We start from the raw sequence: 24353 nt of genomic DNA on the forward strand, positions 1-24353 counted from the left end.
AGTCCAATTTCAAGAAGTTTCAATAGTTTCGCATCAAAGACATCCACAATGAGCATGAGAAAGCTTCAGCTTAGTATATATACACCGTTAGACCAGTTGATGCACTTGATTGTAGTGTATGATAACTTAATAAAGATTGACTAGACTGTTTCTATAAAATTGCAAAACACAAACGGTAACTCAACGGTATGTGTCGTCTGACAAAATATAGAGGAAGGTGCTCAATGTTGAGAATGGATGAAGAGGAAATAATAAATAAACAATTAATACCATGAGGCTAATTATTATCAAAAATTCAGGTAGCACAAGTCACAACGAAGGGAAAAGAGGAACAAAATGACAAAAGTCTACCATGAAAATGAAGCTTACACAAACCAGGAAGTTATCATGTCTGATCCATTGCAAGCAAGAGTGGCCAGCTTGACTGGTATTGATAAACTGATCATTCTCTTAAGATATATATAGCTCTACGATGCCATTTTGGAATGGTAGAACCGGTAGAAAACAAGATTGGATATCAGCAAATAGAATTTCTGAAACCATGAAATCTTATTGATTGACTTAGTCTTATCTCTCTCTTTTACTTGAATTTTCAAGTGACGAGTTACCGTGCCTCTAATGATGTCAAACTAGCTTCATTTGCTGAGTAAACATTGTTCCGGCTAGATGAGGTATCCTGCTCAAGTGGGTTTCTTCCGATGAAAAATCCAGGCTGTTTAGGCTGAGGCAATGGATTCTCCTTGCCTAATATTTGAACAATAGTCGGCATGTTTGGCCTGTCTTCGGGTCGTTGTTGCACACATAATAAAGCCACATGAATGCATCTTAGCACTTCAGACACATTGCTAGAGTTGGCCAAGCATTCATCGATCAATTCCAAGGGTGTCCCTTTAATCCAAAGTATCCATGCCTAAGGAAAAGAAAAAAAGCAGTATCTTTTATTAACTGCAGAAGCATCCTTGATGTAACTAAGGTACCATGGCATGCCTTTTGACGAGTCTGAAAGAAACTGAGCAGTATAATATCACCTCTCGGTTAATAAAGAATATATATTTACATGTATCAGTGGAAGCTTACATGCCCAAGAAGGTTGAGGTTCTGGTCCGGGTGACGAAATCCCCGGTTTTTGTTTCCACTCACTATCTCCAGGACTAGGACACCAAAGCTAAAGACATCGGTTTTCACAGAAAGGTGTCCATTTGATGCATACTCAGGAGACATGTAGCCACTGAAGAACATTAATAATAATAAAAAACAGAAATCTTAGAACACAAAGGAAAATCTTCAAGGCTAGATTATGGACACTTACTATGTTCCAACCACCCTATGAGTATTGGCCTCCGTTTGATCTCCACGAAACATTCTAGCCAGGCCAAAGTCTGAAATTTTTGGGTTTAGCTCATTATCTAGTAAAATGTTGCTGGCTTTGATATCTCTATGGATTATTCTCAGCCTGGAGTCTTGGTGGAGATAAAGAAGCCCTCGAGCAATTCCAACAATAATGTTCATGCACTTGCTCCAATCCATTAATTTTCTTCTTGTCTGGTCTGATCAATTTCTATCCATGTTAGTCAAATAACTTCAATTCTTACAGAAATAAAAATATAGATGATAACAGATCAAAAACAAAGTGCTGTTGATTCAGCCATGTGCTCACCAAAAATAAAGAAGTCCAAACTTTTGTTAGGCATGTATACATATATTAACATTTTTTCATCTTCATGGATGCATCACCCAATAAGCTTTACGAGATTGCGGTGTTGAAGTTTAGCTATTAATATAACTTCATTTTTTAACTCGTTCAATCCTTGACCAGAACTCTTCGAAAGTCTTTTCACTGCTATTTCTTGTCCTTCTGCCAATATTCCCTAAGTTATCATCAACATTCTTCAGTTAGTTTCATGTTAGATGATGGTTTGAACAGGTAGGTGACTTTTTTTTACCTTATATACTGGTCCAAAACCACCTTCTCCCAGCTTGTTTCTGCTTGAAAAATTACCAGTGGCATTTGCAACGGCGCTCAAATAAAATATCGGTAACTCCATGTCTTCTTTCCTTACATCCTTGAAGTTATCATTCATTCTAAATTTCTTCCTCCGTATGCAAAAGATCATTCCCAACATTAGCATGCCCATGCCAAATACAACGGTGCTGGCAATTATCCCTGCTTTCTTCTTCCCATTGTTGTTCCCTTTTTCCACGGCTACTCCTGAATACATACAAGTATATTTAGAAGACCCCAAACATATTCCCTAGTTCAAGACTTGCATCTTAAATAAAAGTTGAATTAAAGTTAATTTTAAAGGGGAACAAAAGAAGAAAAAGAAACCGGAAATTGAAACTTGGGGAAAATAAAGTTGAAGTGGTGGACTAAGAAAGCAGACTCAAGACTTTTCTACACAGGTAGTTAATTACTATGCTAATGTTTTCCAGGCTTTTGAAGTCTGAACCCAAGAGAGATTCTTCTTCAATTTTACATGGTCTACCTACATATTAAAGATGGGAAAGAATTAAATCAATAATTAATTGTTTAATTGGAGACATGCCTGATTCTGAACCAGCCAACCTAACATAGAGAACCTGTCCATCCGCATGTGACCTTTTTATATCAATCAGGTCATGAGACCAAATCAGGCAGCCACTTCCACCTCCCGTGATATCTGAATTTGCATAAGCTGTGCAGAAGCAGTTCTTCAAACATATTACCTCACATTCCTTGAGATTGATGCGCTCGTCAAACCAGGAAGATGTTACTGGAAGTTTACTAACTGTATATTTCGTAAAGACATCTTTATCGCTGCAATTCAATGGAGTTTTCCGGATACACCCGTCTGACCAATCACTCAAATTCCAACTTTCTGGAGACTTGGGCACGAATCCATCCAGGCATCTACACGGAGGAGATGCATTTATATCACAGCTAGCATATGTACCACAAAGTGCATAATTTTCACACGAATCGGACTGAAACAAATAAGAAACCACCCAAGAATGTGTTCGATCATTCCATTTGTAGGCGCTTGCAAGGCCCGATGGACTAAGTTTAAACCTTGAAAAACCTGAACTTTGGATGCCAAAAGAGACCTCATTGTTATTGAGCACAAAATAAGTGGAATTTTGACCGAACGTAATATTTGGAGTAGGGGGGGGTGCATCGGTTCTTAATAGTGTTGAATTCCCCATCTTCAAAAGTAGCTGCGGATGCCCATTATTAGGATCTACAAGAAAAGTAATTTTTCCTCGAGCAGGGTCTTCGTCACTCTTCCAAGATGACAGAAATCTGTCCAGCCGAGTTACCAAGTTGAATCCCAATTTCATTCCCGGAAGTAATGTGTCACAAGGATAATCAAAACTCTGCCATAAGAAGTTATCAGGGTTATTATCATTTCCTTCTCTTACAACCAGATTACCTGACTCCAGGAGCTCTGCAACTGGATCTTCTGCAGTTCTTGATGGGTTTGACAACCAAACAATATCGTTTGTGCTACTGTATATGATAAGTACTCCTTGACTGGAGATATTCAGGGCCCCCAATTTATTTGGAAGAGGAACTTCTCTGTTTGCTACCCACACAACCGTCTGCGGAGACCTCACATACCATATTCCCAAATATCGGTTGTTTGAACTTCCAGGGCTGAAAAATCCCAGTTCAAAGCTTCCGCCAGCTGAAACTAGAGTCTCACCATCTATTATGGAGTTGCTTCGGTTAATAATAACTGGTGTGCTGCAGGTGGTTAAGATGAAGAACAAGAAAGCACGCAAAAAACTCCGAAAATCTTCCCATTGAAGTGTTTTCACGTTTGTTCACGCAGACGAATATTTTGCTACTAGACAATTTACTGCTCAAATGGGAGGACTCTTTCCAGGAAATGATATCGGTCTTTTTCTTCCTTTTGAACAGTAAATTAGTAGCCACACATTTTGATTTTGATGTAGACTAGCGTGCTGGAAAACAAATCACAAATATGCTAATATGGACAGAAGTTGTTCTTGCAAAAATTCTAAGTCAAGACAGGATGGATGTCAACTGCAATGGCTCAAGGATCCTAACAATGAAAACTTTGGTAGCTGTTATTACTCTCGTTATCCTTCACTATTGGCTTTATTCCAACTGGGAAGCTTTTGTTGGCTCGACCGATAGGCTCTGTAAAAATTGATCTCGGCTTCGTTAATTTCTTGAAATGATCTCTACCGTTGATCTTGGCTGGAATGGGAAAAACCAAAGGAGGGAGGAGAAAACTGAGGAATGGATGGATTTCTTAATTTAAAATTGGGCTAGGTCCCTTAGCTGTTGGTTCGCAAATGCTTGGTCGTGAGGCACATTGCTCTGACTTTAAGTGCTTTGGCCCAGTTCTTATTTAATTCTTTCGCTCTGTCTCGTGTTTTATTTATTTTGGAAGAATTTCAGAAATTTATAAAGGCTATTATCATTATAATTAAAAAAAATATATGGGATTGATTTAACTGTTCATATAACAGTAAACCAGCTTAGTATATTATTTTACGCACTTTGTTGACAAACTTCAATTGGCTAAAGTGCTCGGAGTAGCTGAGATCGAGAGTTATTTTTCAAAAAAAGAAAAAAAGAAAAGGGAAGAATGACCTTACATAAAGCAACCAAAAAAAAAAGAAGAGGAAATTGGCCCAGACACGTAGCTTGCCTAGGCTGCTTTTCATGAGCCTATGGTATTTTACCTAAATATTATTTTTTAATAAAAAAATATTAGTCTAAGGCGTAGCATGGTCCACCCTAGTGTGATTTAAAAGTGTTCAGGTTCGATCCATGTGGTCTGATAGGCTTTAATATTTCCACCTTGATTATTTTCTATAAGATGTGTACGAAAATTTGGAACAACGGGAGTTATCCTCTGTATGTTTGGTCATTAGGCATGGATTGCCATATTGTCCAATTATATGCTTGTCTTGGAGTTTGACAAATTAATTATATAAGGAATGAATAGAGATGATAAAGCTCCAAAGGATGACATATTTACTTAGAATGAGATTTGGTAATGGTTTTAGGTTAAAGTATTTTTAGTTTAAAAATATATTAAAATAAAATTTTTATATTTTTTAAAAATTATTTTTTATATTAACACACCTTAATTGAAAATATAAAAAATATTTATTTTAAATAAAAAAATCAAAATTTAAAAAAACTCGGTTTTCACCTCATTTGCAAAATGCCGTAAGAGACTAATCAAGATTAGAATGAACAAAATTCTACTATCAATCAAAATTCAAACAGAGGTCCATGTCCTAAGAAGGAAAACATCAAGAATCCAAAATAATGCTACTTTCTAAAAGGAAAAGGCTGGAGCAAAAAACTAAAGATTCCTTTTCAACGAAAGATCAAAAAAGGAATGAACAAAAATTACTACCTCTGGCAAACAGTGAGAACAAATATCCATCAAGAACAAGATGTGTGTGAATTTGTGAACATACCGTTTCGAGGAGGACTCTCAACTTTAATTCTTGCACTGAAGCACGACCCCATTGACACAAAGACGTCGAAAACCCTTCACTTTGGTCACAGGTTGCAGCTACTAAAGATTGAATAACCATTGAAACCCAGCTCAAGAGAGCTTTGATAGAAACAAGGCAAAGACAAGCTTGAGATAGGGAACAAAGAGAGCAACAAGTCAAGTGTGAAAGAATGAGTAAGGAAAAATTTGGGAAATGGGAGTCCAGATCAATGGCAGTGACTTAGGAACAGAGGAGAAGATGAAAGTTTTGCAGTGTTTAATTAATTATGCGCAGTGTCGGTAAGAGAGAGGAGAACACGGCCACGAGAAAAGCAATTGTAATTTGCTTTTCACAAATCTCGGTTTTCGAGTGGGATCCACGTGAAATAAAATTACGGTTAATATTAATCAAACACTCTAAACCGACTTTTCCTTCCAACCATAGCCAAAACCGCAGCGCTAAGCACTTAGTAGGTGTTTGTTTCTGTGGTTGCTTCTGCTTTTGAAGCAGACCACAGAAAATAAATGTTTGGTAACTGAGGAAACGTGAATTATTTTATGAGAGATCCATCATGTTCTGTGTTTTGAGTGCAGGTTAGTAAATAGCAGTTTTATGCTACTTCTTTCTGCCTCCATACATAATAAGTTGTTCATTTTTATAAAAAGACTGTTCACTTATATATACAATGTCAATTGTTATGACTGGAAAAAAAAAGAAGTTTACCCGCCACAGAAAATAAATGTTTGGTAACTGAGCCGTGAATTATTTTACGAGAGATCCATCATGTTCTGTGTTTTGAATGCAGGTTAGTAAATAGCAGTTTTATGCTACTTTTTTCTGCCTCCATACATAATAAGTTGTTTATTTTTATAAAAAGACTGTTCACTTATATATACAATGTCAATTGTTATGACTGGAAAAAAAAAGAAGTTTACCCGTGCTGGAGATGAAGCAAATGAAAATAGTGCATTTTGAACAATGCCTCTTGTTTTTCTTTAGTTTTCTTTTTTTACTAATTTTTTCCATTCTATTACTTTTTTTTTATTCTGGTATGTCCTCTTTCTCTCTACTGATTTTTATTTTTATTCAATTTTTATTTTTATTTTTATTTAGAATTATGTTTTATTCAAAAAATTAAAAAAAGATTATCTGATAACATAATAAAAAATTCAATTAAAATAATTTTTTTCAAATCACAACCACTATAACTAGCACAACACCAAACACACAAAGCAACACTCTAAACGGACTTTTGCTTTTAACCACAACCACAATCACAGAGATTGTTTAGAAGTATAGTTATTATTATTTTTTAAATGATTTTTTATATTAAAATATATATTAATGATATTTTTTTATTTTTAAAAAATTATTTTTAATATCAATACATCAAAATAATTTAAAATACTAAAAATAAATTAATTTCAAATTACATCAAAATAATTTAAAATACTAAAAATACATTAATTTGAAATCTAAAAAAAAAAATTTAAAAATGTTTTTGAAATATGCTAGTACCCCGTCGATAATAATTCTAAACCAATAGTAAAATAAAAAAAATAATTTTTTTTATAATTATCTGAAATCATTATATTTATTATGTTCTTAAGTTATGAATCATTAAATACTTTTTTATTATATCATAATAATTTATTTTATATCTCATTAACTTAATTAATTATTTGGTGGTTGTGCTAGTTATTAATATTGAAATACAATTATGATTTAAAGTACGTATTTTTAATTTAAAAGGTACTATTCACTTTGCAAAGATTAAATAATTAGAAGCTGTTAAATAGATTTATTAGTTACACTGTAAAAGATTAATTATCTTCTTCATAATTAGTTAATTGTTTCCGATTGAGATAACTATGAATACTAGACTATAATTTGAAAAGAAGGATTTACCATAAAGAAGATAAAAGTATTATTTAATTCATAAAAATTCATTTTTAAAAAATTATAAACTAAAACTTGTTTTGTACTTAATGCATCATAAATTATACCTTATTACTTTGTAAACTTGAATACATTTTTAAGTAGCCATAGTGAGCACAAAAGACTCCTAGAAAAGTTGAAAACTAACCCATAAAGCTTTCTATAAAAAAAAAAAAAGAAAAAGAAGAAAATCTTAGCAATTTAAAAATCATTGTCCATAAATAATAATAATTATATTAAAAAATATCATATTATTTATTGATTATATAAAATTTAGTTCTTAATCTTTTTATTTCTATATTTTATTTTTTTATTTTATTTCTTAGAATTTAATTTGATTTTTATATCCACTTTGATCTTTATTTTTTTTATTATTATTTGTTTTTTTTCTTATGTTTTTTCATTGGAATTTTTTTCATTTATCAAATTTGGTCTCCATTATTTTGATTGTTATTTGTTTTATTTGAAATAATTTATGAAATTAGATTGTTTTGTTTCATTTTCTACCTCCTTCAACTTTTTCATATATTAAATTTGATATCCATTCTTTTAATAAACTTGAAAAGAAAATTAATAAGTTATTTTTCAGTTTATTTTTCATGACATAACAAAACACTAGAAAATATTTTCCAACTCATTTTTCATGGTATAATCAAATACTAAAATGTGTTTTCCAAGTCATTTTTATAACACTGTTAAAGATCAAAAAATAATCTAATTTTTAAAAAAATATTTTTTATAAAAATTACTTTCCAAAAAACAAAGCAAACAAACATATATTAATTGTAATTTGATAATATGGAATGCCCGGTACACCTTTTTATGAACCATATAAATAAGTTCAAGCAGAAAAAAAAAAAGGTTTGTAAGCACCAAATGATCACTTTAATGAAAATAGATATAGTTTTTTATTTAACTTTTGAATTGTATTTAAATTTTATAAGGAGGTTTTACTGTTTTATTGAATATGTTCTACGATGGATATATTCACTGTGAAGTTCCTAAATTAAATTATTGTTTTTTAATTCTATTATTTTTCCTAGTTGATTATGGATTTTGCCTTTATTTTTCTATCTGCTTAGGTTTCTTATTTTTCTCTTTTCAGTATAGGTTAGTGAGGGCCCTATTTAAACCATTATAAGCCTCTTTGTTTCAAGCAAATGATGGCAGACTACTTTTATTAAGAATAAACAGTATGATTAGGATTTCTTGGACCCTTTTCATGACTTACGTTTTTATTTATTTATTTATTCCTAATCTGAATTAGTTCAGGCTACGTAAATTCCTATGTCAAACATAACAACTAAAAAGCTAGATCGGATCCATGTCGATCTGTATCCTTTAAATTCAGTTTGCATTTAGCCCATCGCATGCAAATTTTATTGTTTACCTGAAGGTGGTGATGCATTTAATGAATTACACCGTGGGTTATTAACTTCTGGGCAGTTAGAGAGCTGCCGGAGAACCAAGAAAATGTGCTGTCGTCTGCAATCATCAATTAATGATATGGTCTTCTGCCTCTGCCTATTTTCCTTACTGGATTACGGAACGAACGCGTTTTAGTATGCATTAACAATTTTTTTAAGCCTTTTTAATTTATTGAAAGACAAAACCAACCCTTATTTTATTCAATATAACAAAAAAACTAATAAAACTAATAGTACAATAACAAAAAAAAAACCCTCAAATCCAAAACTTAAAAAATAAATCTTAGGGCAAGGAGGTATTTTGACTATTCAAATAAAAAAAGATAAGAATAAAACACTCCTCTTAGCCTGTCAAAGCATTTATATATATAAGGTTAAATTGGTTATTTTATTGTATATTTTATAAATAAAAATATAATCTACTCTTCAATAACACCTAATAATGTATTGATTTTAATGGTATTTATGATAATTTACTATACAATTTAAAAAACAAATACTCTTCCTGCTCTTGATTAATTTAAATATATAAAAATGCCACAATATAAAGACAATCTATCCGCAACCTTAGCCTAAAGTTTTTTGTTTTTTAAAGTACAAGAAAATAGATTCATTGTTGTCGTGTTGTCGTCCATGCTGAAATGTGTCGAGTGAAAATGTTAAAATACAATTGAAAGGCATCTAAGACTTTCCAACACATAAATCATAGCTAACTTCATTATATTTGCATTTTGGAATACGTACCCAATTCTGAAGCATTCATCCTAACAAAAAGGTCTTGTCCATCCCCAGCTGACCTTGTATCAATCAGGTCACCAAACCAGATCAGGCATCCACTTCCACCACGCCTGATATCTAAATTTGCATAAGCAGTGCAGGAGCAGTTCTTCAAACATAATCCCTGACATTCCTTGAGACTGATGCTCTTGTCGTACCAGGAAGACGATGTGTCCGGCAATTTCATCCCTGTATATTTCAGAAAGCCAACCTTTTCGCTGCATTCTAGCAGAGTTCTCCGGATACACCCATCTGACCAATCTGAAAAGTTCCAATCTGCTGGAGACTTGGGAATGAATCCATCCAAGCATGCACATATAGGAGATCTACTCATCTCACAGCGAGTATTTGGACCACAAAAGGCATAATTTTCACACTGATCAAACTGGCCAACGTCAGCAATCACCCGATCATTTGTTCGGTCATTCCATGTGAAGCTCTGTGGAAGGCCCAATGGACTGAGTGTGAGCCTTCAAAGGACTGATGTTTGGGTTCCAAACTGGAAATAAACCTCTTTGCTGTTGAAAACAAATTCATTGGAAATAGGTATCGGTCTAGGATTTGCTATGAGTTTTATGCCATTCCATGGTCCCGCTCTAAACAGAGTAATGTTTCCCCTCTTCAGAAGTAGCTGGGGATACCCATGAGTATCTATAACGAAAGAATATTCACCTCGAGCAGGATCTTCAGCACTCTTCCAAGATGATAAAAACTTGTCAATCTTTGTTACGAAGTTGCTCCCCAATTTCATTCCTAATATCAAGGTATCACCTGGATGGTCAAAACTCTGCCACAGAAAGTTGTCGGGAATACTATTTCCCTTCTGTCACAACAAGATCACCTGTCTCCAAGAGCTCTGCAACTGAATCCTCTGCAGTTCGTGATGAATTCGATGACCAAACAATATCATTTGTGCTACTGTACAGGACAAGTGTCCCTTTGCTGCTTATATTCAGAACCCCCAAAGTATTGGAAAGTGGAACTTCTCTGTTTGCTACCCATATAACTGTACGAGGAGACTTCTTATACCAAAGATATTGACTCCACGTAACTTCGGTAAAATTGGCTACCGTTTTTCAATAAACCATAAGATCCATCTATCACGGCCGGACAAGTCCTATTTCAAGAAGTTTCAATAATTTCGCCCCAAAGACATCCGCAATGAGTATAACAAAGCGTCAGCTTTGTATATACTATATTAGTAGCTTCTGTGACGCTACGAGTTGTTGGATTAAAATTTTTAAAACATAAAATTGACAATTTTTTTAATTATAAGCTCAAAATCTAATGCATACGATTTAATAAAATACTTTTATGGATTATATACATAAATAAATGCTAACAAGAATTTTAACACAAAAAAACTGTCATGAAATCAAAAGAAAAACATAATTAAAAATATTCCATTCAAAAACAAGCCGGCTAATTCATTAAAACTCAATTTAATTAAAAAGATATTATATATTAAAATGATAATATCTTAATTCAAATCAATTTAAATTAATTTACTAAATTTGTAATATAAATTATAGATCCAACGGCTTTCAACAAAATAATTTAAATTTATTTTTGTATTTCAATAACAAAAATTAACACTCTCAACAATGAAACCAAATGAAAAGGATGATTATGATATGTTGTATAAAAAATGTTTTTAGTTTTTTTTTTAAAAAATATATGATCTTAATTAAAAGAACACAGAGTTAAAATTCAATAGTATTAAATAAAATAATATATAAATATATAAGAATTTAATAAAATAATATATCAACTATATTTTAAATTTTTTAATTCTTAAAAATTACATCTATCTTCTTGAGAGAGAAAAAAAAGAAGCAAGACACAATAGCTTGAAAGACCTAACGCTTGGTTCTTTAAAAATAAATCTATTTGCGTGGGTGTGATTGCTTAGCCATATTTCTATACCTTCTACTTTTTTTTTCAAAACCAGAAGGATGATACTTTGTCACCTTACCTATATTTTAGTATCTCTAAAAATTATCATAAAATTAATTAAAAAGGTATTTTTAATTTAAAAATTTATTTTTAACTTAAAAACATATAATAAACATTCTAAAAAACCTTAAACTCGTACATTAAAAAATAATTCAAAAACAAAAATTCAATTTAGACAACATATAAAGATTACATCATCGTTAGATTAGTCTCTTCTTTGATAGTATTGACTTTGTCTCGACAAGGTGAATTTGTATTTTTATCAATGCATATTAATGAAAAGTCACTAGTGGCGCTTCGAAGAAATATTTTTCTTCCCTTCTTTCCCTTGTTTTCTACCTTTTATTTTATTTTATTTTTTTCCCTTCTTCTTCTGGGCTGGTTGTGCTTGTGTATCCTGTCCCCTTATAAATATAATGAGAACATTAGACTCGATCCTGGTATACAATAATCGAAAGGATCTGCCTACCTTAGCCACGAGAAAAATCAACCTCCTTACATCTTTTTTTCTCGGTGTCCACAGCAGGTGGACATGTCCTTTGTTGTGAAAAGATGGAAGGAAAAGTCTGTAGTTCGCACAGAGCGTAAATCTAAAAGAACATTGACTTTCGTTACCCTCCCTGTTCTGAAAAAAATACCAAGTAGTGAGTGATGATAGGCTATTTTATCAATATACTTCTGACTTTATAAATGTAAAGAGATTACGGATCAAATTCTTTCCTTCCCAAAGAATTAACAAAGGCTAAATATATAAAATATTGTGCTTTGAAAAAGAAGTGATCATTGACCCAAATAAAGATTATATCACAACTATTATTTTCAACCCTTCGATGCCCTTGGACGCCATGAATTCCCTCTCCTAAATGGCACAACACCTATTTTGGGTCCACGGCATCTCTTTATCTTCCTTCCTTTCTTCTATTTATTTATTTGTTCTTGCCTTAATTAACTGCATTTCAGTGCTTTGACTTCTAGGAGTTGTCTTCTCGGCTCCTATGGCTGTGTTTACAGGCCTAGACTTAGAGCCTACTGGACCACGTTGGCCCACGTTTCTAGGCAACACCCACGTTTCCAATGGGCTGATTTTCATTTTTGCACATGCTGTCTCGACTCTCGACGATTACATTTTTAACCGAAAGAGAGTTACACAATAATCAGTCATCTTTATTATTGAAAATTAATACAGTTGTTTTATGGTTATATCTCAGCCTGAATATAGTTGGCTAATGAGTTATAGTTCAAGTGATACTAGTGCATTCTCTCTCTTTATACATAAATAAATAAATATAAATATAAATATATATTTATATAACAAAATAAATAAGTAAACATATAGTTTTGTGCACAAGAATACCTCCTAGTACCTTAAAATTGTAAGACGAGTATAGTACATGAGGATCAAATGTATTTAACACAAACCACCAGTTCATTAATCCTAATGATGTGCTTTAGAGGTGTCTGAGGGGAAGTTTTTGATATATGAGTCATGTTGCATTTACGAGCATAATTTCAATTAATTTACATACCACGTTATAAGAAATTAGCTTATCGAAGATCTAATTTAATTTAATTTAATGATATAATAAAAAAAATGAATGTATAGATACATAGTGGAAATAGCTACTACATTATAAGGATAAATTAAACTATTTTAAATAATTTTTTCATTAACATAATTCTCAAGTAATTACACTGCGTTGTGGAGAAACTACGTTTGATGGACCCTTGGATCTTTCGTTTTGTTTTTATATTTTAAACGTTCTATTTTATTTCAAATTTTGATTAGTTGTATAGTTTTATTTTTATCTCTTTGAGAAATAAGGAAACACTAGTCTAATGTGACACGAGTCATCCAAACCAATCTCTGTGCAAGTTAGATAAAAAAATAACAACAAAAATAATTCAAATTAACCCAAATTATATAACAATTTAATAATAAAAGATAAAATACAATAAAACACAAAGAAAAAAAAATCAGTTAAATTGGGTTAAATTACAAACTTTGTAATCATGAAAATAAAATTAGGATAATCTCATAAAAAACAGAAAAAAATTACATACCAATTTCTAATAAATCAAATGAGAACATGATAACTCAAAAAAAAATAAAAAAGAAAAAGATGGGAGCTCAATCTCTAAAAAATAAAATATTGATCACAGGTGAACAAATGGCTTGTCCATCCTCGACACTGCTATCATAGGGCAACACTTTGGTAATAATTATTTCTCCTTTTATATTATTCTCAATTTTTAAAAGTATACACACATATATATATATATATATATAAAAGACATTGTGTAATTTCTTGAATACAGAAACTGTTAGGGATTTTGAATCGGTGATGTATTGATAATTGCTCATAGAAAATTAAGCACAGTGATACAATATTTAACGTGATTTGACAAATCATCTACATCCACGGAAGAGTTGATATTATTAGAGATAAAAAAAATATACAAAACAAATATATGAAGGAGAAGAATCGTATCCATTTTAACTCAACTTCCAACTCACATACTTTGTTGCACATTGCAAGAAGGTTGTTGTCTATTACAACTCCCTCTTTCTCTCTTCTTCACTTCTCTTCACTCTCAACACTCTCTCTCATTTTACTCTCTAGATTATGTCTCTACTTATGGGCATCAATGGCAAGACAAGAGACCATAAATTATGGCACAACTTGTGGCAACACATGAGTTACACCATTTTTGTCAATGATTGGTGCAATTATCATTGTAGCTTTTTGACAATAGTAACCCTACTTCTTAGGATAGACTACAATGTTGTTGTCCATTAATAAAAATATCCCAATAAAAACAGCTTTACTATTGCTAGACTAGATGAATTGCTCCATAACTTGGAGGAAAAAATGCCAACTGGTTTTGAGAGTGGATTTCCCATGGGCATATGTGAAAGACTCATCTACAGTTGTATACCTATGCCTACTCCAACCTCATTATTAGAGTTTGCAATATCGTCTACATGTATATTTCTTGATCGAATATATTAGGAAAACAAGGAACAAATAACCAGATACCAATCTAGCAGGATCAATTCATAATTTATAAGTTTCAATTCTTTTTGCTTTTTGTGCAATCAAAATCAAACAATCAACAAATATAAAGCAACAATCACATAAATCAACACCAATATTTTTACATGAAAAACCTGATGCGAGAAAAAGCTTACCTAGGTCAAGAAATTTTCATTATTAACAAATAATAGGTTCACAACTGTTTTTCCTTAGATTCAATTAAGGGCTACAACATATATATCATCAAGAACAACTTTAAAAGGTAAAAAAAAATAGATCCAAGCTTATCTAGGTAAAAAATACATAATCTTTGACTTAGTTATGATAACAAGTGAACGAATTCGAAAGAAAATTTAATTATCCAACAACTTAATGTTAAAGAAAAAATAAAAATAAAAATAATTTAAAAAAACAATGAAAAAAAATATGTGTTAACACCGGTTAACCCATAAATCTTATGATTATGAAAATCATGAAATCCTTGAATCGAGTTCAATCAAGAAACTTAATTCCCAACTAATTTAATTTTGAATGATAAATTATGATGTAAAAAATATCAATTAAAAAAACTTGTTAAAGGAAAAAGGATAGAAATAAAAAGAATGAGGAACACATTTAATAGGAAAAAAACCTATAAAGGATAAAATTGTATAAAAAATGATTGAAATAACCTAATAGAAAGAAAATGAAAAAAGAATTAAAAAGAACAATTTTAAATATATCAAATGTTAAATGATGAAATTAAAATAATTTAATTTTTAAAAAAGTCCAAAAAAATCAATCCAAGTTAACATTTAAAATCGATGACTTCGATCTTAAAGTCAGGATTAATTTCATTGCAAGTAAAAAAAAATAGTTAACCTGAGTTAATCCGTAAATCCCATAATGATGGGAATAGAATTAGGATAATCCAATAAAAAGAAAATAAAAAAAGGCAGGAAGATCAATTACAAATAAATTAAATATTAAGGATAAAATTAAAATAAATTAATTTTAAAAAGGGATAAAAAAATAAAACTCAACTCACATTAACCTTTGAAACTAGTGACTCTAATCATGAACTTAAAAATAATCCTATAGAAGGAAAATCATAAAAAATAATAAAGCAAATCTAAAAAAAAAGGATAAAAAATAAAATAAGAAAAAACATTAGCTTTTAAAAATGAGAAAAAAAACTAAACCAACTCGAAGAAACCTCTTACACATAGTCTAATATCTAAAACTCAAAATCCTTGAATTGAGTTCAAATAAAAAACTTAATTCCTAACTAATTTAATTCTAAAGGATAAAATCGTGAGAAATAATAAATTTAAAAACTTGATGAAGAATAAAAAATAATAATAAAAAAATAGGTATCAAATCTTGAAAACAAAACCATAGAGGATGAAATTGTAAAAAGAAATACAACTTAAAAAATAATTTCAAATAAAATAAATAGTAATAAAAAAATAAGATTCAAATTTAAAAAATAAAAAAAGAGATGAAATTAAAGAATAATTGTTAGTTTATAACTTATTAAAAACTAGTAATCAAAATAACAGGTATCAAACTAAAAATTAAATGGGGGAGAGATTACAAAAGATTTTTTCATTTCATAATTTATTAAAAAATAATAATTAAAAGAACAAAAATAACATATAAATAAAAAATAAATTATAAAAGCTGATTTGATTTATTAAAAACACAAATAAAAAATAAAAAAAAAAAGAGGAAGAAAGAAAAAATATCCAACTCAATGCATGTTTAGTGTGTGTTTAAAAGTATAATAAGGATTATTTTTCAAAGTTTTTTTATCTAGAGTAATATTAAAATAATATTTTTTATTTTTAAAAAAATATTTTTAATATTAATATATTAAAATTATTTAAAACCATCAAAAAAATAAAAAATTAACACACACCGCTACACGAGAGCTTTGAAATATAGCCTTGAAAAGCAGTGTTAATAGCCGACAACCTCTTCTACACCATCCAAATAGCTAGAAAGTCAACCATCTAGGTTGTGACCAAGTGATAAAAACTTGGAATTAAGGGGTTTGCTCCCTCTATGGTCTTAGATTTGAGTCCTTGGTTGCTCATATGATGGCCACTGGAGGTTAGTCGTGGTGCGCGCAAACTGGCCCGGACACCCACGTTAATCTAAAAAAATAGCTAGAAAGTCAAGTAATTATTACATCATTTTATTGCAATACAAGGTCTTATTTGTTGTCTTGTCGTAATTTCAATCCTAAATAGATTTAATTGGTAACAGATACATGCCTCGTATTAGGTTTTGATAGTAACATGTCACGTAGATATTCAAACTAACGAATTTATAATAAAGGAAAAAAGAAAGAAAGAAAAGTCTGTGGGCTCAATCCACGAAGCTTTGATCAAAATAATTCAAAGAGCAAAAAGGGCAAATACGGGCAAACCCGTTTCTTATACTCTCAAATCCTTTCATCCCTTAACACTTCCAATTCTTAACTTCGAATCAAACACAATCTAATTGTAATAAATTGCACGGTTTATTATCATTGTTGTTTGAACTATAATCAAGGTAATAGGTTAATAGGCTGTTCGAAAATGTAATATTGCTTTTTTTAAAATGTTTTTTTTTCCTTATAAATATATTTCAAATAATATTTTTTATTTTTTAAAAACTATTTTTATATTTTCAAAATATAAAAAAATTAATTAAAACCTTTTATTTTAAATTTTAACCAAAACCAAACAATGGCTAAGTTCTCGTGTTAAGCCCAGGTGGTTAGCTTAGAAAGGGTAGGCTTAAAGCCCAGTAGGAATTAAAACATCAGACAAGTCCAAAATTTTTTTTAAAAAAAATAAAGAAACCAAACAGTGTTTTGGAAGATATTTTGATAGTGTGAACCTAAATAAACTACTGTATCTTTGCCTCATTGCCGATGGAGTTTGTATTTATTGTGATTTGTCATTTTAGCAGTAGGATTAGGACCTTTGATTGGCCGCACACCACAATCCAAAGCCACCGAATTGGAGTTTGAAATATGAAAGCCTTTATGGCCTGTCCCGGCTCCATCTTACCGGCAACGCTTATTCAAGCGGGACATGATCGACTCTCTCTCTCTCCAATATGTATCGGTTAAATCGGCGATAAAAATAAAATAATAAAATTATCCATCTAGCTTTATATAATTTATGAAAAAGTAAATTTTCAGGTGACTTGAACAATTGGGTTTCGTTCTTTCTGTCATTGTTTGCAGGGGGAAATTTGTGGAATACAAAGTTCAAAGAGAGATGCAGGAAAGAACTGTGAAAAAAGTTTGTTTTTCAGGTCTGCTCTGATACCATGTTGATTATGGCAGACATATACTAAGAAGTTTCCGCTCTGTAAAATATTCTCTGCTTCTTGTATTATTCATCTGTTCAGCAACTATATAGACAGGACAGTGAGAAAATCTATTCTACTTGGAATCTTATTATAAGGCGGACAATGATTTGTACAAGAAAGAGTTGGCAGCCACCTTTGTTGAAGAAAATCCTCTATGAATGCCTATAAATAGAAGCATATGTGAGAGAGCAAAATGAGAGAGGAAGTAGAGCCAGAGATGTGAGAAATGTAGGAGAGAGTGGGCTGCCATTGCAGCACTAAAAAGAGAGAAATAGAGTGAGGTTGAGAGTTGCCAAAGAGGAGATGATTCCTCCTCCTCTATTGTTGTAAATCTTGTACTCTCCCTACATAATGCAATGGCTTCTCCTATGGATGTAGGCGGTTTGCCGAACCACGTAAAATACTGTGTCTCAGTGTGTTTTTCCTTCTATGAGTAAAAATCAGTACATCACCGGTCGGAAATTCCCAACACTATGTGATAACGACTTGATAACATGCAGTTAACCAGACAAAGCAAGAGCTGAAAAAAATAGACGAAAATACAAATGTGCAATCCTCTGAAGACTTGTCAAACGAAACAACTATAGACATGAAGGACGAAGATTGAAACTATTTAAGCTCCAATCACTCTGTCGTGGAATGTTGTGACGGGTAGAAAGCAGGAACAGATGTCACTGCATATCTGAAAGCATGAAATTTTCTAGCTTCAACTCCGTTGTCAAACGACGATAGGCTACCGTGCCTCTAATAATGTCAGACTAACTTCGTCTCTTCCTCCTCTACACAGTGGTGGTATGGTCAAAACATAATATAAACAAGCACAGGTATGGAACTGTCCTTTTCAGGTGGATTCTGTCCCATAAAAAAACCAGGCTGCTTAGGCTGAGGCAATGGATTCTCACTGCCTAACATTACAACCACAGTCGACATGGTTGGTCTATCTTCTGGTCGCTGTTGCACACATAATAAAGCCACGTGAATGCATCTTAAAACTTCAGCTAGATTGCGCGAATCACTCAAACCTTCATCAATCAGGTCCAATGGTGTTCCTTTGGTCCAAAGAATCCATGCCTTCGAAACAAAAAACAGTGTATCAGTGGATGGATCATTCTGATTTGCATAACAGCAATGAATATATCTTTATTCAGTTAACTACAGAAGTATCCTGAAGGAAAATGCTATGGCCTGTTGTTGGATGTGCCTCTTTGGATAGTTTGATACCAGCTCTCTTCATCACGATTATATATTAACATGTTTATACAAAAGCTTACATGTCCAAGAAGGTTAAGGTTCTGGTCTGGGTGACAAAATCCCCTGTTTTTCTTTCCACTCACGATCTCCAGAACTAGGACACCGAAACTGAAGACATCCGATTTCACAGAGAAGTGTCCATCTAATGCGTACTCGGGAGACATATATCCACTGCAAAATAATATCGGCTAGATTCAGTTCTGAAAGCATATAAATGCAATACAACGTGGCCAGTTTAAGAATACTTACTATGTCCCAACTACCCTATTAGTATTGGCCTCCACTTGATCTCCACCAAACATTCGAGCAAGGCCAAAATCTGAAATTTTTGGGTTTAGCTCATTATCCAGTAAAATGTTGCTGGCTTTAATGTCTCTATGAATGATCCTCAGTCTAGAGTCTTGGTGAAGATAAACAAGCCCTCGGGCTATTCCTCCAACGATGTGGACACGCCTTGTCCAATTCAGTAATTTCCTTCTGGTTAAATCTGCTCAATTTCTCTACCATGTTAGTCCAGCACCAGCACTTGTTATAGAAGCATTAATTGATAAATGGTAAATGATAAAAAAACATGCTATCTATTGATCAGTATAGGCTCAAACCAAAAATAAAGGAGTCCAAGCTCTTGTTTGGCATGTATTCATAGATTAACATTTTTTCATCTTTATGGATGCAAAAACCGAGAAGCTTCACAAGGTTGCGGTGCTGAAGTTTAGCAATTAACACAACTTCATTCTTGAACTCGTCCATTCCTTGCCCAGAACTTTTGGAGAGCCTTTTCACTGCTATTTCTTGTCCATCTACCAAGGCACCCTAAATTACAAATAATCAACAGAACTTAATTTAATATTACCATATTGTTTTCACAAGTAGCAGAGTTCTATTCACCTTGAATACTGGTCCAAAACCGCCTTCTCCCAGCTTGTTCATGCTAGAGAAATTATTAGTGGCACGTGCTATCGTGTTCAAATCATATATAGGTAACTCCATGTCTTCTTTCCTCTCTTCGCTGTTGTCATTTTTTCTGAGATATGTTTTCCTTGTGTAGGAGACAACTCCTAGTATCAGCAAACCTAGAACCGATATGACAGAGCTAGCAATTATTACTGCTTGCTTCTTCTTATCGACGGGTCTTTTTTTCTCAACATTTTCTGCAAGCAAAGAGGAATTGTTAGTGGACGATTCTTTTTGTTCAACATCACTTGTTAAATAGAAGTTGAATAAAATCTTGTAATTTTTTTCAGTGCTGAGGGCTATTCTCGAAATGGAAATTAGGAGAAGTGAAATTTTAGAGCATGTTCAGATAGGAAGATGGAGCTGAAGAAACGATGCTTTCTAGTTTCTTGTTTTTTGATGAATGAAAAGTGGTGTAGTTGTGCTAGTGATTGTGATTAGTTAGGTGGAAATATACCATATTAGATGAGAATATGTTATAAATAAATTATGTGGATGACCTAATAGATTATTTATAAGCTTAAAAAAAATTATGAAAGCTTCAAATCAAAATAATAACCTAAAAATATCATAATTTTTTATTCAGTTATTGAATTAGATATTTTTGGAAGGATAGGTACAGACTATTTATAGGCTTAAGAGGAATTATGAAGCTTCAAATCAAAATAATAACTTAAAAAAACTATAATTTTTTATTCAATTATTGAATTAGATACTTATGAAAGAATGGGTCATGATGTTTTCGCGTAGACAACCACACCATGATCCAGATCATATTAAATTACACGTTCCCTATATCGCTTTTAAATGAAGCTAAGAACTTCAATTCTCTTATTGCATCCATTGTAGAGTGCCTAAAGGGATATACCTTTCAGTGGGCATATGCATCTAAAACCAATTTTCAGATGGTAAAGTAAAAAATGAACGAAGGTACATTACAGACTTTGAGAAACTATTTGAAATAAATTGTGATGCTTCTAGGGTAGGTATTGGGAGAGTTCTTAGCTAGGATGGACACCTAATCACCTTCTTTAATGAAAAACTATCTAGCTTGAAAAAAAACTACTCCTGATATGATTTGAAGTTTTATGCTATTGTTCATATTCTATGCTCTCGGTAGGTGGATTACCTTGTTTAGCACTATATGCATAAATGTGTTTAGATTTAATATTTTCTGTGAGCTATATTTAAATATAGTGCATGACATTCATGAGGAGGTGAAACAGACAATCAAATTTTTGTGTTCTATGTTTGTTTATGTCTTTGATCTTCCGCATGTATAGAAAAAATTCTTATGCCAAAAATCAACCTAAAGGTGCTCACAATACTGTAGGGAAACCAATTCTATACCTTTTTAAATGATTCCTACGAAGTGTTTTCACTGGCTTAAGAACAAACAATGGAGACTATTAAAAAATCAGTATTCATTCGATTAATAAGAGGCATACCTAATTCTGAAACCGCAATCCTGACATAAAGGTCTTGTCCATCCCCTTTTGACCTACTTGTATCAATGAGGTCACCAAACCAAATCAGGCAGCCACTTCCACCTCCTCTGACATCTAAATTTGCATATGCAGTGCAGGAGCAGTTCTTCAAACATATTCCCTTACATTCCCCGAGACCAGTGCTTTTATTATACCAGGAAGAAGATGTGTCAGGCAATTTCATCCGTGAATAATTTTGAAAGCGATCTTTGTCACTGCAAGGAGTCCTTCGAGCACACCCACCTGACCAATTTGATAACTTCCAATCGCGTGGAGACTTGGGCATGAATCCATCCAGGCATGCACATATAGGAGAATCATTGAACTGGCAGAAAGCATTCGGACCGCAAATAGAATACTGTGCACATATATCAAGCTGGGCAATTTCAACAAAGTCCCATTTATGTGTTCGATCATTCCATATTGAGCGCTGTGGAATACCCCATGGAGTTAGTTTAAGCCTCGGAAAACCTAAGCTTTTGCTCCCAAAAACGAAATATCCCTCCTTTTCGTTGAGCACAAAATCATCTGTTGAAATTGAATCAGGTTTCGGAATTATTTCGGCAGCAAAACGTAAGCCATTCCATGACCCAATTCTAACTTGTGTTTTATTCCCCTTCTTCAAGACAAGCTGCGGATACCCGTTAGGATCTAGAAGGAAAGAAAATTCACCTCGAGCAGGATCTTCTGAGCTCTTCCAGGATGACAGAAAGCTTTCAAGCTGAGTTACGAAGTTGATTCCCAGTTTCATTCCTGGCAGCAAGGTGTCACTAGGATAGTCAAAACTCTGCCACAGAAAGTTGGCAGGTTTGCTATCATTTTCTTCTCTTACAACAAGATTTCCTGACTCCAAGAGCTCTGCGACTGGATTCTCTGCAGTTCTTGACAAATTCGATGACCAAACAATATCTTTCGTGCTACTGTATATGATAAGTATCCCTTCGCTTGTGATATTCAGGACTCCCAAACTATTGGGAAGTGGATTTTCTCTATTCGCTACCCAAAAAACCGTCTGAGGAGACTTCGTAAACCATAAACCCAAGTATCGGTTTGTCGAATTTGCAGGACTGAAAAATCCTAATTCGAAGCTTCCGCCATCTGAAAGTAGAGTCTCACCATCTCTTATGGAGTGGCTTCGATTCATAATAGCTGGTGTGGTGGAGTTGGTTAAGATGAAGAATAAGAAACAGCATACAAAAATCACTAAAAATCTTCCCATTGAAGAGAGCTTTACACATTAATCACTTCTGATTACAGCATACCTAACGTTTTGGTATTAATTTACCGGTTGATTGGTAAGAGACAAGATTAGGTACTGCGGAGTTTCTCACCGGAGCTTTTCTGAAACGGAAATGACACAAGGATCTAACTTTTCTCCCGTTGTGATTCCAAAGACTCAAAAGTCCACCACATATTTTTGTCATAAATGATGGTTGAAAGTTCTACCGTTTAGTTTAACTTGATATGACTTACCATAAATATAAAATTTTATTTAAATTTGATATCTTAGGTAATTTAATGAAATTTGCATTAAAATTATAATAACCAAATAATAAACTAAACAATAAAATTCATAGATTCAAGGAGAAAGCATGTGATAATTGCAGGTGTGATATGTTAATCCAGTTAACTTATTTTTTAAAAAAAATTAACTATTTTTTTTCAATTTCATCATTTAATAATTTGTTTGATTGAAAATTAGACTTCATAATTTATTTTGATTTAATTTTTATGAGGTTATCCTAATCTTATGATTTACGAATAATACTTAGCGAATTAAGTCATATTGACTTAGCTCATTTTTATGTTATTTTTTAATAAAAATTTGTACAAATTTCATCGTTTAACATTGAGTCCGATATGATTGATTGAGAATTGAGTTTTATAATTTATTTTTATTTGCTCTATATGAAATTATCTTAGTCTCATGATTAGAATCGTGAATTTGATAAATTAATCTAGGTTAAACCATCTATTTTTTTTATGTGAGGTTATCTCAGTCTTATGACTCAGGTCATTAGTTTAGCGGATTAACTTGGGTTGTTTATTATATTTTTTTTTAATTTTTTTTTAGTCTCATCCTTAAATATTGAACTCATTGGGAAATGAACTTCATACTTTGTTTCAATATTCTTTCTACAGGGTTATCTCAATTTTATAATCGGAGTCGTGAGTTTAATATGTTAACTTGAGTTGTTTTTTGGGTCATTTTTTAATTATTGTTTTTCAATTTCATCCTTCAATATAAGGTTGATTGAGAATCAGACTTTATAATATTTTTTATTTGTTTTCTATGGGGTTATCATGGTCTCTTAACTCGAGTCATGGATTTGACATATTAAGCTGAGTTGACTCAAGTTATTCTATTATGTTGTTGTAATGTTTTGAATAAATAAGTAGGAAAATACAATAAAGCCCTTGGTGGCTTAAAGTGTAGGTATAAATGAATGAGGGGTAGTGTAGTAATTCAACAAAACTTGATAAATATAAATAAAAAGTAAAATAAAAATAAAAATAAGTGATCTAAAAGTTGAGAGAGAATCGGCAGGAGAGAGAAGGGAGAAAGAAGAAGAAGAGAAAAGAGAGAAATTAGAAGAAAAATAGAAAGGAGTTGAAGGAAATAAGTTTAAAGGTAAGATTATATATAAATATGTGTTGATTAAGTTTTAATTTTGGTTTTGATAAATGTTAGGGTTTTGAAAATTTGTGTTTTG

General features: G+C 32.1%; 2 protein-coding genes and 1 pseudogene across 2 annotated transcripts; all 3 read right to left on the reverse strand.

The window, feature by feature from the left end:
* Positions 1-260: 260 nt before the first annotated feature.
* Positions 261-3801, reverse strand: LOC105117424 (G-type lectin S-receptor-like serine/threonine-protein kinase At4g27290; annotated as a pseudogene).
* A 5748-nt stretch (positions 3802-9549) lies between these two features.
* LOC105117425 (G-type lectin S-receptor-like serine/threonine-protein kinase At4g27290) lies at positions 9550-12654 on the reverse strand. Its single transcript, XM_011015086.1, has 4 exons — positions 12515-12654; positions 10450-10550; positions 10120-10361; positions 9550-10047 (listed from the first exon to the last, which is right to left on the reverse strand). The coding sequence occupies exons 1-4, from the start codon at positions 12652-12654 to the stop codon at positions 9550-9552; spliced, it is 981 nt and encodes a 326-aa protein (XP_011013388.1).
* Positions 12655-18531: 5877 nt separating this feature from the next.
* On the reverse strand, positions 18532-23020 carry LOC105117422 (G-type lectin S-receptor-like serine/threonine-protein kinase At4g27290). Its single transcript, XM_011015084.1, has 6 exons — positions 21601-23020; positions 20087-20349; positions 19801-20011; positions 19448-19685; positions 19219-19369; positions 18532-19018 (listed from the first exon to the last, which is right to left on the reverse strand). Exons 1-6 carry the CDS (start codon positions 22856-22858, stop codon positions 18746-18748), a joined length of 2394 nt encoding a protein of 797 aa, XP_011013386.1. The 5' UTR covers positions 22859-23020; the 3' UTR covers positions 18532-18745.
* Between the last annotated feature and the right edge of the window lie 1333 nt (positions 23021-24353).

The sequence above is a fragment of the Populus euphratica genome, unplaced genomic scaffold (assembly GCF_000495115.2).
Source record: "Populus euphratica unplaced genomic scaffold, PopEup_1.0 scaffold1362.1, whole genome shotgun sequence".
Lineage (NCBI taxonomy): Eukaryota > Viridiplantae > Streptophyta > Magnoliopsida > Malpighiales > Salicaceae > Populus > Populus euphratica.

Bases quoted from the DNA above. Each gene is read 5' to 3' on its own strand.
- LOC105117425 (XM_011015086.1), bottom strand. From the start codon at position 12,654: ATGAAAATCAGCCCATTGGAAACGTGGGTGTTGCCTAGAAACGTGGGC. The intron at 10,551-12,514 runs GTTAATTAAGGC...GAATATAAGCAG, and splicing joins AGTCAAAGCACTGAAATGCA to CAAAGGGACACTTGTCCTGT. The intron at 10,048-10,119 runs GTTTATTTCCAG...GGCCTTCCACAG, and splicing joins TTGTTTTCAACAGCAAAGAG to AGCTTCACATGGAATGACCG.
- LOC105117422 (XM_011015084.1), bottom strand. From the start codon at position 22,858: ATGGGAAGATTTTTAGTGATTTTTGTATGCTGTTTCTTATTCTTCATC. The intron at 19,686-19,800 runs GTTTGAGCCTAT...GAAATTGAGCAG, and splicing joins CTTGGACTCCTTTATTTTTG to ATTTAACCAGAAGGAAATTA. The intron at 19,370-19,447 runs GTAAGTATTCTT...ATTATTTTGCAG, and splicing joins AATAGGGTAGTTGGGACATA to TGGATATATGTCTCCCGAGT.